This window comes from Aptenodytes patagonicus, chromosome 17 (genome assembly GCF_965638725.1).
Source record: "Aptenodytes patagonicus chromosome 17, bAptPat1.pri.cur, whole genome shotgun sequence".
Lineage (NCBI taxonomy): Eukaryota > Metazoa > Chordata > Aves > Sphenisciformes > Spheniscidae > Aptenodytes > Aptenodytes patagonicus.
In genome coordinates, this window is record NC_134965.1 from 3594604 (window position 1) to 3610074 (window position 15471).

Genomic DNA, 15471 nt, shown 5'->3' on the forward strand with positions numbered 1-15471 from the left:
GGTGAACACACATGGACAGTCCTGGGACAAGGTTTTTGAAAGGCACCCGTGTGACTCCAGATTGTAACCCAGGGGAAAGCGTCACAGAGTTGAGATCCCTTGAGTTCATCAAGCTCTGAGGCAGACTCAGCAAACAACCTCCTCTAAAACTCAGGCTGGTTTTCATCAGAGAGAGAGAACAGCCAGAAAGAATGTCATGCCATATTACAAAGCAACCATATAAAAGTATACAAATAATACTGTTTTGAATATTGGTCGTTCTGCAATTTTAGGAGAAGCTGCTCTCACCCAGCCTGGTCTCCCTCTGCTTGTTAGCATGCTCACGAGAGCGTTCCTCCAGGCGCCATTAAGTTGTCAAGGGTTCGCTTTTCTCAGTTACCAAACCCCACAATCACTGGCCAAATATTCCATGTGGATATTTTCAAGCAACTACTTCCATGCCCCTCTCCCTCCAATGGAAACACTACAGGGATTAATGATTAAATACACCACAAAACAGGCATGTTTATTTGGAATGGTGGATACACAGAGAATAGGCAATTGAAAAAAATTATAAACTCGCTCACATTTTGATCAGCACGCTGTTTTTTAGCTACTTTTGTATTTTATGAGTCAATCGCCAAGTTAGGCTACAGAGACAACATTCAGAGGGGTTATCAGGTAACTGACATTATTTTTAATCAGATTGTCAGCATTATTAACCCCTTGGATTCAGACCAATCACTGTAAAAACATTCTTTTGTCACACACTTCGTGCTTGTGTAGCAAAGTTGAAGACGTACCACAAAGCTAAGCTCATATTCTGATTTGGTAATCACTCTACAAAGCAGTTTAGTTTTCCTGTAGGCACCAAGATAAGTGGTGGTTTCCTTCTATTCCTATATATACACCTTCTGATACATGGGAAACACCATCCCAATTAAATAACAACCCTGAAAACTTCCCCAGCCCATCCACAGTCTCTTCAATTCACTCCACTCTCTGCTCCAGATAACATCCACTACAGTAGGGGCAACCTGCACAGCGCACACAAAATGATGCTCAGGAACATTCTATTCCCATCAACATGCCACACAGTACTCTGTGGGGAAATAAAATGGAAAACACGCAGCAAGTCTAAGCATGCTGCAGGCTGGCAAAACCTGTGTTCAACAGCGTGTCAAAAACTATACACACTTTCCATCAATGTCACAGTGAGGTAACAGCTAAGGGGACTTTCTTCCCACTAAAATGGTATGACACAACTGCAAGACACAGCTTGAAGCTTCTGAGCTTTTGATAAAATCTCTAAGAAAGCAAAAAAAATGTTGTGGGATGAGATTTTTACTGACAATGTCAGTTCCTTTCAGCAAAGGTATTTTTAACCTTAAATAGTTGGTTCAGAAACATTTTTGAAATCCAACCTCCCTTCCCAAAGATGATCAATTTCTATTAAGCATTTTACCAGACACTTTTCATTCCTCCCCCTGGTTACAATTATTTGGCTTTCCACTTTGTTTTCCTGTTTCCATGAAACTAAGAGCACAGCACATTATTCACCCTGTTTCTCAGGCCACTTGGGGTACTGATCTCTGACTCAGTCAAGACATACAGGAAGTCTCTCCAACTCACAGCTATCAAACATCTAGATCTCATCAGTGTTACGTAAAATACTGAAAGTCCTTATCAGATGAGACAGATTTCTCTCTCAAGCATCTTTATCTCCTTTCCAGTCTTCTGAGTGCATGTGCCTTTGTCATTCTGCAGCTATTCATGATAGAATTGAACACCTCCCTTTCTCCTGTCCGATTATCTAATATTAGACTTCATTAGACAAAGGTGCAAAGTCTTCTGAACGGTCCAAACAGCCGCACTGCAACTACCAACAGTTGCTCTTTTTTTCATTACAGCAAATGAAGTCTATTTCTCCAAAGCTTCTCACATTCATTTTGTGTTTTAACCAAACCTTGCAACACTGTAGAGAAATACCCTGTTCTGTAGGTGAAGCCCAAAAATGAATATGAGGGGCAATAACCTCAATACAATTCAGGAAGCCCAGGAATAAAGATCTCTGAATAACCCATGAGCTGCAAAACACTGTAATCTAACTGCACGGCAGGTGGTTAAGAGGAAAGTTTTCTTGAGAACAGCCCAAAGAGATAATCTACCAAGTCAACTCAGAAGCAACAGTGAGCAGGTAAGCTGTGAGATGTTCTTTAACTGGTGTTTCAACATTGCAAGCTCAACTCAAACTTTTATCATCCTAATATTTTATTACCTTTGCTCTCCATGTCTAATCAACCTCACTGTTTATTCCCTTCAAACACTGCTGGCCTGCCAAGCTTAGATGCTGTTTTCTACTAAGGGAATATATTCTAGCAAAAGCTTCTGCAGTATTAACTGCTCAGTCTTCTCCTCTACTAATGTTGCCATTATGTGCTCCTGACCCAACCAAAACTAACTAATGCTACGTGTGGAACTGCCTATTAGTATTAATGATCTTTTGAGCATAAAGCTCTCAACAATGTTTTATTCATTTTTGCTGAAATTAGCATGAAAGAACATGTTTCACGCAAAACAGATGTCAGAAGAGGTTCCATGGGGATTTTTCAATTGACCTCAAATCCCTACATTCCTAATAAACATCTCAAACACTGTGCCAAAGGACATACTCCTGATCGCGCAGAATCTTATAGAAGTACACAGATTCATGGGATATCTGCCCAGAAACCAAACCAAAACAAGAAATAAAGGAGAGGTATGGGGCTGCAACAAATCACATGGGAAGTATCTTTAACCAGAATAACTACAGTCTGTGGATGCATTTCTGCAGTGAGAACTCTACATAAGGTATCATGAAAGAACACTACCAAAGAGACCCCAACTTTTTGTGTGTCCGCAGGGATCAAGGCAGGCTACTCGGCGTAACAGTCATTTGGTTACCTTCCCAAATGTGGCTCCCCTCAGCACATCTTCATTGTTCGCAGCACGTATCAAGAAAGACCAGCTAGACAGGCTCCTGACCTCCAGTTTGCCATAATTCAGTACACTAGTAAATTCAGTCTTATCTTCTTGTCCAAGAAATCAGCTGACAAAACTCTGGACTTATTTTTATTTTATTAAATTACTTGCAGTGTCTATTTAGGGGGTCACTTTGAATAATGACAAAGAACAGAGGTAGCCTATGATGATGATTATACTGCTGCAATGTATCTACAAAGAGCCCTGGGCTCTTCAATGAATACTAGCACTGGCGCGTCTCACTCCTGCAGTGTGAAATTGTCTAATACCTTTTTATAAAACAAAGCAGAGAGACAAAAAATCTTTCATTTTTATCTTACCAAAATTGAACTCTCTCACTTTTCTTCTCCCAGTATTGGCAGCTTCATTAGCTGACTCAGTGTTCTTCGGTCTCTTGTTAGGGGGCAAGTAGTCGTCATCATCTTGAAGAAACATGAAGATATCACTGTTTTAATGTCCAGAGAACTTATGTGCAATGTTGGAACTGCTTTGAATTTCAAAGCTCTAATGCAAGTATTGAACTGTGCTTTATCAGGGCATCAAATTTTGCAATGAATTACTTATCTGAGTAACTTGAGAAAGCTACTGGCCTGCGTAGGAACAATTTGTGTAAGAGAGCCAGCACAAGGCATAAGATAGCAAAAAGCAAAACTACTTCTGTACTTCCTAAGGAAAACACTATTGTGTTCTGAAACATGACTGGACATCTCATGATCATAAAATGACCACGCAACAGCAAAAGAAATCAGGAAATGAATTGTGCAGACACAGACTACATTTTTTATCTAATTGGAAGTATCCTTCCACTAATAAGTCTTGAAACACAGTACCTAAGTTTTATCTTGAAGAGCTCAAAGGTGCCAAAACCAATTTCAAACCAACGTAGAACTGATGGACGTAACTGAAATTCATTTAACAGGTCAGCCCTACCTCAAATACACACAAACAGACAGAGGAGGAAAACTGCGAACCCCAGGTATTTTTCAGTGAGCTGCTACTTAGCCAGTCACTTCCCAATCCAAAACACTATCTTCCCTACCAGTTAATGAGTTTTTAAGACTGTCCAATTACCACTACCTGCAACCTTAGAGAAAAGAAATGGTTAAAGCAAAGAAAATTAAAGTTAATTTCACATACAAAATAGCATCTGCCCAGGTCACCAAGGGTATAGTTTACTTAGGAAGAATAATATTACATATTGACATCTCTTGCACCTATGCAATTGTATTATACTCTGTCAGAGAAAACCTTTTCAGAGTATTTTTAATTTTGTGGTAAAGGCCTTTACATACACACAGAACTTATTAACTATTCTCTTATTACCTTTTCTGTTGAGGTAACGTAAGAATTATTTTACTGCTGGATTATAAAAAGGTGAAAGTAATGCCAGAAGTGTCAACTTTGTCCTAAAATGCATTGCCTAATTTCTAAATTGCTAATTTGGTGGTCCTAATCTTACCCATTCCACAAGCAAGCATTGCAAAAGCCAATCTCGGAAATGTTTTAAAGCAGTTACAGGACATGTAATTCACAAATGCAAGAAATACAGGTGGCTTCCAACCAACATCCTAGCATGAAAACAACGTGGACATTGGTTAGTGGCTTTAGTGCCATTTAGATGAGAAAGGGAGGTGGTAAGTACAAAGGTTTTTATCTCATATTTATCAATATTAGACAAATAAATTGAAGCTTCACTTACACCACCTGTAACACATCATTTCTGTTATGGTACAATTCTTCCCAGAAGCTAGTGTTACTAGAAATTTTATATAATTACAGTGTGCTTATAAAACAATGTGTTCTTCAGAATGAATGTTGTAAAATCTTTTTAAAATCTAAATTATTGGCTGTTAAATAATGAGCATTCTTCATTACCAATGCTTGAAAAATACGTGAAAGATGCAAATCTCTGTCACACATCATTTCAAAACCAGCCCAGTAAGTCCAATATGCTTCAGTATATTGTGGGTTTATAGAACTTCTGGACTAGATATGTTTACGATATGTGCACGATCCAAACTGCAGTCAACACTGGCACATAATCCTATTTATTCAGTGCCAAGTAATGCAGGCATTGTGAAACATTTTTTGGACATAAAAACACCCAACAGACTGAAATTAATGACCGGGAGAACTAACCTTCGATGGTGACCTCGACCTCAGGATCCTCACTTGTTTCTGAAGGGGCATGCTGGGAGGAATCTGAAGGGGGAGAAGCAGGACTGATGAATACAGAAAAGATTTTTAACCAAACACTCTGTGATTTTTGTATTTAAACTAACACTTGTCAAAGAAGTCCCCTGGCTCACTGAAACATTTTGCATTCACAGCGTGCAACAAAAACAGAAGCAAAGATATTTTACCATAAGCCCTTAAGCAATTCTAGACACGGGCAGGGAGGTGAGGATTATACTTGCACAATCTATTGTGTGTGCAGCAGTGCAGAGTTGGTGTTAATGACAGTAGGAAATTCCTTATTCTTGGCTTAATAGGATTAATACAATCATAAATATTTTTCCCTTTGCTATCAAGGATTATTGAAAATATATGACCAAAGTCTGTGTGCCCCTACAGACGATGTATGTCTTTACCATTTCTACAGCCTCATAGTCGTTGCACTATAATGATTTCCATAACAGGCTGCAAGGCCAACAGTGAAAAATGAGAGGGAAATTCATAATCACAATGCTTTCGTTGGGGCAGTCTGCTGCAACCTAATAAACAGGATTAGGCCTATCAACACTCGGTGGGAGAAAGAGCAATATGCATGTAACTGCAGTAAAGTTTAAAAAAGTGAAGCTAAGTATATTAGAAACTATTTCAAAACTAAGTAGCAGTGGATGAAGGAATATATTTTAATTATTTTGGCAGAGTAATGCTGCACTTGTGCATTTTGAAGAGTATCTTCTTTCAGATCTCTGTAAGCTGGAAGTATGCTATCACTTGGGGAGCAAGTCTGAAGGAATCTCCGTTTCAAAGGCTCTTCACGTGATGTCGTGTATAGTAGAGATTCAGCAGCATCTACTGAGACACCTTAACTGGAGTATACTCGAACTATGTCAAATATATCATCTAGTTCATGGAAAACATAGTATGATGTTTTGATCTAATCCAGCGTGAGTGCTGGGTAGATAACTAGCAAATGCAAAGCACAACAAAAGGAAAGAATTGGGAGGTAATGGTCTTTTAGTAGACGTGAACATAAAGTATGGTCATAAAAATAACTATCACATCAACTGATCGCTTAGAACCTTTTTTGAGAGCATCAGAAAAGTTTAAAACAAAACAAAACAAAAAAGAAATACAATTTTTGGAAATTTAAGAACAGCCACAAAGACTGGCAAATGGTCCATCTAGTCCAGTACCAAATCCCTGAGAAATAGTCATAATTAAGAGAAACATGCTAAAATGTCAAAGCAGATGGCAACACAGTTCTGGAAGAAAACTCCCAGATGGGACATTACTTCTTAAGCCATATTAAACCAACTGCTTTAAACACTAAAGTACCTTTTTTTAACAAAGTATTATCATCACTAGGTATTTTTTGATCGTAGGTAAATACACACAGCTCCTAAGCAGCAGCCTTCTTCACAGTTCTAAATGTCGTCGTTCACTGGCACTGTCTCCAGTTTCTCAAACGTGATTTCATTCAGTTTAAAACAATTTCTTTTGATGCACATAACCTTAACTTTCTGATTGTTGAATCTCAATCACACCATGCTCCCCACTCATCCAATCTCACTAAGACCTCAGACGCCTTTATCAGCAGGTATCAATCAATACCATATCAATGATATCAATCTGGGGGATTCCAGGCACACGTTAATTTTGCCACTCCCTTTTTCACCATCTTGTCAAGGTTACTGGAGGGGAAAAACAGTGAATACCCCCAGTGATATACACCAAAAGATACGTTTGTACATCCCTCTGACGTTTTTCTTTGCAGAAAACAATCATTTCTGCAGATCTTCTGCATCACAGTCTGTAGCTTTCAGGCAGACTTTCAGAAGAACTTTAAATGCCTATTATATGTATTTCTCTAATAATAGTTAGAAGGATATACAGCAAAGACTTCATAAAATCCAAACGTTGTCATCAATTTTTCTGTCTTATTCATTTTTGTGAGGATCAGCAATAATTTTATTTTACAGAATCCAGACAAGACTGCCTACGCTGCATGCCTATTTAAACAACAAATGAAATTTCAGTTAGACTGTTACCTGCAATTTTTAATCACTGCCTAGAAACCTTTTCATAAATACTAACCTTCACGAACAACAGGTTTATTCTATTCAGCAAAACCAGGGTGCAAATTTCAGCATCTCTCTTACAGAAACTTGTAAAGGAGAATAGAATTGAGAAAAGGGTGTGTAACAAAACCATATTCTGACACAAAGGGCCACACTCAGCATCTGTAGCTACAAAATTCTACATAGTCAAAAAGAGAGCAAAGTCAGAGTCTCGGTCATTTCATATCACACGTCCCTTTCCTCAGGCTCTCTCTTCACGGTCAGGCATAAAGCTCACGGCATTATGCTTAGGAAAACAAAGTACCTAGATAATTTCTTCTCACCTAAGTAGAGTTAATAATGCAGTCAGCAAGAGCAAAAAAGAACTTCATTCTCCATTATCAAGAGAAATGCTTTTAAATTTCATGTAATGGCACCCTTTGCTATGGTGATATTTACCTTCAAAGCAAAACTAATGGGATTTGCAAGAATGAGTATTGCTGCTAGCGTAACTTGGCCTTAACATCCAAAAAATACTCATGACTCAGGTTTGAGAGTCAGGTGCTTAGAATGAAACTAGCTGCAGAATGATGTACTTTTAACATCATGTCAAAGCATTAAATGTTGGGTGACAAGCACCTTACAAATGCAATTTATGATTTAAAAGAATGACGACTCCCATCACAACTTGCTTATAGTAAGCCACAGAGTGGCACGATTTGGGAGATTAAAAGCAAAACAAAACAAAAACCCCAAAAGCCAACCTTGTGGAAATGTGGAAAGAGAATGGTTGGAGAAGATGTACAACTTTTATTAAGGTGCCATCTTTTCAAATATTTCTGTAAAAAAAAATATCCAATGATGTTAAATTATTCTCATGAAAAACATTTCATATCTCTAACCTTCTACCGGTATTTCCACATCTGTTCCTTCACTGCAATCGGAACCCTGGTGGCTTCCTTTAGACAAATATAAAGTAAAAAACATACCATAATAAAAATACAAAAGAAACTTTTTAACATCTACTATTCAAAGCAAGGATTTTCGTAAGTGAAAAATCCAGAACTATAATGTTCACATGAACAACACACAGAAGGCTCAATTTCTGAATCTTAAATTCATGACATCAGGAGCACTCTGACGTTATAAAGAAATTCACAGGCTGAAATGCAGAATACTATTTTCTAGTGTTTGCAAATGGGCAAACCAGTATTTTTAATACAGACTGTACGAAACTGAAAAAAATGTACAATTTTGGAGTAAATTTATTTCAGGTATTGTTCATATACAGTAAGGAACTCCATCCACTAAACACGGGCTTTCCATATACTTTGTTCTGTATATACCCATTCACCTCACACGCAGCTGAAAGAAAGAAATGATCAGGTTGTACTCATAATACATAAGCAGAAGTTTATTAAACTTTATAACCAATTATGAAACAGACTGAATTTCATGAGAAACATATCGACTCGCACAAATTACCAGTGCTTTAGTGATCAACCTGATGTTCCTTTTCGAGTTTAGAAAAGAAAGAAATGAGGTTCCCTTCTACATGTCTCTCTACTTGGACACCTGAAAATTAAGGCAACTGAAATTTTCATTTCTGTTGAAGTTTAAGTTCCAAGACCCTAACTCTCACTTCAAATCAAGGAAGCAGAGCTTTGAAAAGTAAAACTCACACATTCAATTTCCAAAACAGATGTGAGAAAAATACAACTAAAAGGTCTACCTGTGTAACTTTTTGCAAGAGCAATTTTTTCATCCATCTCCGACGTTTCGGAAGGGCCTGCTTGGGAACAAAGAGAACGGCTTTTAAATTGTGTCTCACAACAAACACATTTTGCCAGTCCATAGAGGAATTTGCCAAATAACTCTTAACTTCATATATCATATGCTCATTTCATACCTTCTATAATGTTGAACTTAGAAAAGACCGTGTGAAATATTAAGAATGTATAAATCCTTACTCATCCAGTTCAACAGAATAAAAACGTTGAGGGGCTAATGGCAGGGGTGTGCATTTCTTGGACTACTCAACAGTCAGAGACTCATGCAGAACAGCAGGTTTTCATTTTTTTTGGTGTTAATAAACTAATTTTAAAACATGAAATGTTGATGGTTCTGCCTTTTTTCAATGAATTTTTAATCAGCTAACTCTTTTTCCTCTTTGTTAAAATTTGTATTCCTAGGGAGTCCTTTTTGACTTTAAAATTTCTACCTACATTAAATAGACAAATTCGGACAGATTAAAATCATTTACGACACTTCAAGGTTGTTTGCTTTTCATCATAACAGCTCTTTTGATGGCTATATGGGGACTGCTTTAAAAAGGCTGGTGCAGAAAGCAGCACACAAATGACACTTAAAAGATTAAATTAACACCCCTAAAATCCTACTGCTTAATGCTTTGGCACTCCTGCAGTTACACTGAAAAGAGCGAACTGCTTATAGCACAAATGGCTTCACACTGAGCAAGAGATCATTCTATACCACAAAAATAGGCTAGTTTTATACACCTATGCTGTGTGTGGCGTACGGGCATGCACAGGACTAACTGGCACTGAAGGATTTGGACTAAAAGGATTTCTGCATAAATCAAATCATTGCTGTGTTCATTTGCAAAAGCAATCTGCAGAAGATCATACACCTCCCCAGAAATTATGGCCGTTTAGAGGTAGGTTTAAAAGTGTATCAACAACAAATATTAATAGCTTCCCAATAGAAAAAGCTACTATTAACTAATAAGGCAAGTGAAATATTTTAAACTCATTATTTTATACACACAGGAAGTAAGACAAGATAGAAAAGACTGTTGTCACAATCAGACTTAATGAGTATTTCAGTCAACTGAAGGTACATATACAGTATCAAACACTATAAGTTAATCAAGAAAATTAATGTTTAGGGATTAAATTTTTAAAAGAAAAACATGATGATTATTAGGTGGTTACAATAATGTTCGGTTGAGACAGTTCTGCCTAATTTGATTGCTCAGATTTTCAAAGGGATTTTAAATTAACAGGATTTCAAGTGAGGAACCTATACAAGATTCCTTGTTTTACATGCATTTCTTTCAGTAAGTGCTGCTTTAACCCGCTCCTGCCACTTTCTCTTTGCGGGGTGGGGAGGTGTGAGGTTTTTTCCTATTTGTCTGTTTAACTCAGAGGAGCTCCCCAATTTGGTTCAAAACATGGCTCCAGAAAAGAGTGGTACTGGCACAGCCAAGACCAAAGTCCAAAGATGGGAAAAAGCGGCGGGGAAGAAAAGGAGCAAGGCAGAAGCCAGAGAGACTGGTGGTGCTCTAGGCCACACGAGAAGAAATTCTCATCAAAATAGTGTGATTTGCAACTGTTATGGGCGAGTAGGAATAGAACACAGCCTCCCTGGGTGTACTGGAAAACATCTCCATGGACTAAATTGGCTTTTATTTAAATGAGCGTATTCTGTGTATGCAGCTAGACAGGAGAGTCATTTCCTAAGAACTCTTCTGAACATGCAATTATTATAATTCATAACACACAAACACACAGAAGCCTGCATCCCATTATAAGCAAATATCCTATTATAAGCACACATTTTCGTGTTTATTCCTTAATTCAGAAATCCTGACAGGATTGTTTTACCTACATATCCTGCAATAGTCTCTATATTGCATTATCTTCATGCCAAATATATGCTGTGACACAAATAAAAAAGGAAAAATAGGAGTCTCTGACATGTTCAAACTTGAAGAAAGATTTCTCTAGTTAAAGATACACTTACTAGGCTTACAGCCCCTGGGATTAAGCACAGAGAATTCAATCCCCTCATCTTTAATGTCAATAAAACCTACAGTACATGTAGTAAAGCCATCAGATTTTTTAAGTGACCCACACAGATTATTTTATGAAACTTGAAGCTTTTTTTTTTTTAATATTATGAAGCTCTGACAGAGGAAAGAACAGTATGAAAAAATTGTTTCAGAAATTAAAAAGTGTAAAACAATATATTCTGCTGGCTTAATTTAGTACAGACTAGAAAGTGAAATTTAAAAGAATTCTGAAAGTTCTACACCAGGAGATATTAAAAAAAGCAAATACATTTCCACTTTACTGCGTTCATGCACATTACAGGCAGATACACACACATCGCATTACTAAGAAAAGCAAGAACCAAGCACAGTGGTAAAACCATTTACTTATACTGAGTTCAAATCCCTCAGCCTCAGTTTCTAATGGATTATGTCCTAACACTACACAGCCAAACCTGTGCCACTTGGCAGAAGCAACGGATTTATCATCTCATGGATTAACATCGTCAGTGATGCTCATTTTTTTGGTCTTTTTTTCACTACACAGATGGCAGCAATGTGAACAATATGTAATTACCAGGGTGTCCTGGTTTCGGCTGGGATAGAGTTAATTTTCTTCCTAGCAGCTGGTACAGTGCTGTGCTTTGTTAGCATGAGAATAATGTTGATAACACACCGATGTTTTGGTTGTTGCTGAGCAGTGCTTACACTAAATCAAGGACTTTTCAGCTCCCCATGCTCTGCCGACTGAGCAGGCTGGAGGTGCACAAGAAGCTGGGAGGGGGCGCAGCCAGGACAGCTGACCCAAACTGGCCAGAGGGACATTCCATACCATGGGACATCATGCTCAGTACATAAACTGGGGGAAAGCTGGCCGGGGGGGCCGCTGCTCAGGGACTGGCTGGGCATCGGTCGGCGGGTGGTGAGCAATTGCACTGTGCATCACTTGCTTTGTATACTCTTTTATTATTATTATTACTATTTTATTTCAATTATTAAGCTGTTCTTATCTCAACCCACGAGCTTTCTTACTTTTACTTTTCCGATTCTCTCCCCCATCCCGCTGGGGAGGGAGGGAGCGAGCGGCTGCGTGGTGCTCAATCACCGGCTGGGGTTAAACCATGACACAGGGTAGTATCAGAATGCCTTTAGGAAGCACAACATCATGCTTGCTTGTTTTCTTGATATATTCTCTGGAATTTCTTGGTTTAAGATAGTATCTACACGCCGAGTCTTACATTATGGAGGTTAGAGTACTGCCAGCCTAGCTTTACAGTTTCAGCCCCATTAAAATGGACATTACTTCTAGTATTCTGGGAGATCTCCAAAGGAGAAGTATTTTGTTGTCAGAGACACACTAGAAGTTGTTCATGACTTTCAATGTCCAGAGTGAGAATAAAAGCACAGTTTACTTTCCCATTTTGGCCTTTTTTTCCAGCAGAAGATATTTTCAATCTCATTTGGTTTTGGATGAATGTCCTATATTTTAACTGCCTCACTCTAACATTTCCAGAAATTCCAAAACCGACAGCACTGTTCAACCACATGGTGCTTTAGAGAGAAAAGATGTTAGGCAGTTGTTTACTCACTCTAAGCGGTTTATAAGCTAAACCGGTCAGTTCATTAGACAGAGGTTTATAAGCTGAACCAGCCAATTCACAGGACACATTGTTTACAGCCTTTTCCTTCTTTTCCTTCCAGTTCTTTGTTTTAACTTCGAGGCGTCAGTGGTAACTGAAGACTTGCATCCACAAAATTCATGGGATAACATGCCTCTTTCAGGAAATGTTTGGTCCTTAGTCAGCAAGTTACTCAGTTCTGCATGGACTATGTCTCCAAAAAGCTTTGTTTTACTCTGTGCTGATGAAGAGGATTGAAGATGGTACATATCCCCAAGGAATTATCTTAACATATTCCTGCTTCTTTGTAAATGGGGAGGGGGGGGCAGAGTATAGCTCTTAATTCTATTCTCTTAATTGATTCAGAGCTGCTCTTATTTTGGCACTGATGGTATTTGCCCTCATTTTTTTCATGAAAAGTCTTCAAGATAGCCTGGGTCTTGCAGACAGCCTTCTAGTAACAAGCCAAGATGCGTCTCTTACTTTTCAAGACATTTATGCATCAGTTGAACAGTCCCCTGAATGCAAGGGAGCTGGTATAGAAGCTAGGAGGATTTACGGGCACAGAGATGTATTTGCAATAACACAGTACAGAACACACGCCCTCCTACTTGGTGTTAGGATCAGGCCTTGCACATACCCAGCTGGTCTGGAGCTCAGGCAGAAATGAATGCCGGTCCCTCTGCAACAGCCATAGAAACAGATCTATTCCCACAGCATAGTAATATGCTTAATCTAAGAGTACAAACCACATTTCAAGGACTAAACCACATTTCAACCACTAAACTAAGAAACAGCATTTTAACTAACATTTCTTTTCATAAGAGCCATAATAACTGGTACTTATAGATAAGGCATATGCAGGAATATTAACTATGATAGCTGGAATGCTCCAGTATGTGTTATTTAGTCCTGCAGATCTCTGCTCAGTCCTCTTCCTCATTTAGTCAAGAGTCAAAATCTGGACCTTTCTTTCAGAACAGGGTGTCTTTGGTGTCACCCAAAGCATTTAACACTGCAGGGACCTTCACATTTGTCCAGGATACTGGAAAAAAACCCACCTACTGCTAGAGCCCACTGATGGAAAATTGCCCCTAATACTCTGTCAAAACACCCACATGAAGTTTTTGATGGCTAAAGTCCCTATTTCTCAGTCTTCTTACTGTGTACTGCTAAAACATTTCTAAATTTAGTAATTCAGTATTAACTCATGGCAACATCCAAATGCTGCAACCTACTATGAGATAATAAGAAATTAAAAGAACGTCCACCTACAGGTATAATTTTCCCCGTTTGATTAACGGGAGAATTTCCTGTGCCACCGAGGCACACAGCATTTTGGTCAGCATTACAGATTTGTGAGAGGAAGCGAACACTCAGAGAAAAACAATAACTGTGAAATTTCATCACTAAATCACTTTCTCCAGGAAGCCCCAATCAGATTGCTGTTCTCTAACAGTTAAGTTGTTTGTTCTCATAAATCGATAAGCCTGGCTTTTGCTGTAGGGTATATTAGTAAGAACTATGACCCTAGCCATTTTCTTTATTTCGCAGCACAGCTCTACAAAGGCAATGCTTGGGCAGACTTGCGTCATCCCTCAGGAGCACATCTCAGATAACTGTACTTTTCTAAGGTTCACTTCTCTGCACAGCACCACCATGCACACACAAACCCCTATATGCCTCTTGAATTTATAGCTCTCTGCACTTTGTACAACCTTTGGCTTGAATCTGCGCGTCAGCAACTCGAAGAAACGAAGGGGAAGCTGCTTCACTCCAGGGAAGGTGGCATGACGTGACACGGTAACATCTCTTTTGGCTCACAGCACCCCATCCCTTCTACCAGCATATTCAGTTTTGCCTCGTTTTAAATGCAAGTTTGGAGGACTACACTGGGAGGGGGGAAAGGGGGAGTTATTAATCAAGCACCGTTTTATCTGAAAAAGATACTTACTGCTCTTCATCAATCAGAAGATTTAGAGTTCTGTAAAAGACAAGAGAAATCCCCCCTCCAAATCCACACTGCTTAGACTTTACTATGGAAGCATATTGTACAAAGGGGATTTTTTAGCTCAAACACGCTGCAGCACAATGGGTTACTATTTTGTAAGGAAGCAATTTCAGTACAGACTCCCTTCAAATGGCATTGGATTACACTTTGGGCTATTGGCCAAATTCTGACATCGGTTTTATGCATGAAATGGAAAGCCACAAGGGCCTGAAAAGCAAAAAGATCACAGGACTGGGCTTTGGAAGGAACAACGATTAGATTGTCTCCAAAAAAGTATCTATTTTTACTACATTCTGTCGTGCCTGTAAACCCTCCCCCTGTCCCTTGAGGCTAGGCAATGTACAAATACAAAGAAAAGATAATCCTAACACCAGAGAATTCACCTTTCAAATTCTGAACTTGAGTGGTGACATTTTGCTATGTCGTATGGTTAAGATCTCTCTGAACAGTGCTCGTACATTACTTGAGACGTGCCAATAAGGGGGGCTTATAAAAAAAGATGGCGGCAAACTTTTTAGCAGGGCCTGTTGCGACAGGACAAGGGGGGATGGCTTTAAACTAGAGGGGGGTAGATACAGACCAGATGTAAGGAAGAAATTTTTTATGCTGAGGGTGGTGAAGCACGGGAAGAGGTTGCCCAGAGAGGTGGTGGATGCCCCATCCCTGGAAACATTCCAGGTCAGGCTGGACAGGGCTCTGAGCAACCTGATCTAGTTGAAGATATCCCTGCCCACGGCAGGGGGGTTGGACTAGATGAGCTTTAGAGGTCCCTTCCAACCCAAACTATTCTAGGATTCTATGAATACGAGAATATTGATT

General features: G+C 38.9%; 1 protein-coding gene across 10 annotated transcripts in view; it reads right to left on the reverse strand.

Moving 5' to 3' along the window:
* Positions 1-15471, reverse strand: part of GTF2I (general transcription factor IIi) — an 80835-nt gene that overhangs the window by 34636 nt on the left and 30728 nt on the right. For 7 of the 10 annotated variants that reach the window (XR_012996675.1, XM_076354586.1, XM_076354585.1 and 4 more), the window contains exons 10-12: positions 8962-9021; positions 5140-5202; positions 3321-3422 (exon numbers count right to left, since the gene is read on the reverse strand). Coding sequence is in view for 9 of the 10 variants with exons in the window: in XM_076354586.1 (XP_076210701.1) it covers positions 3321-3422; positions 5140-5202; positions 8962-9021 (225 nt within the window). In the remaining variant the exon portion in view is untranslated. Of the gene's footprint in view, positions 1-3320; positions 3423-5139; positions 5203-8126; positions 8189-8961; positions 9022-15471 lie in introns of those variants that run through there. The other 3 variants (XM_076354594.1, XM_076354589.1, XM_076354592.1) reach the window with 3 other exon arrangements.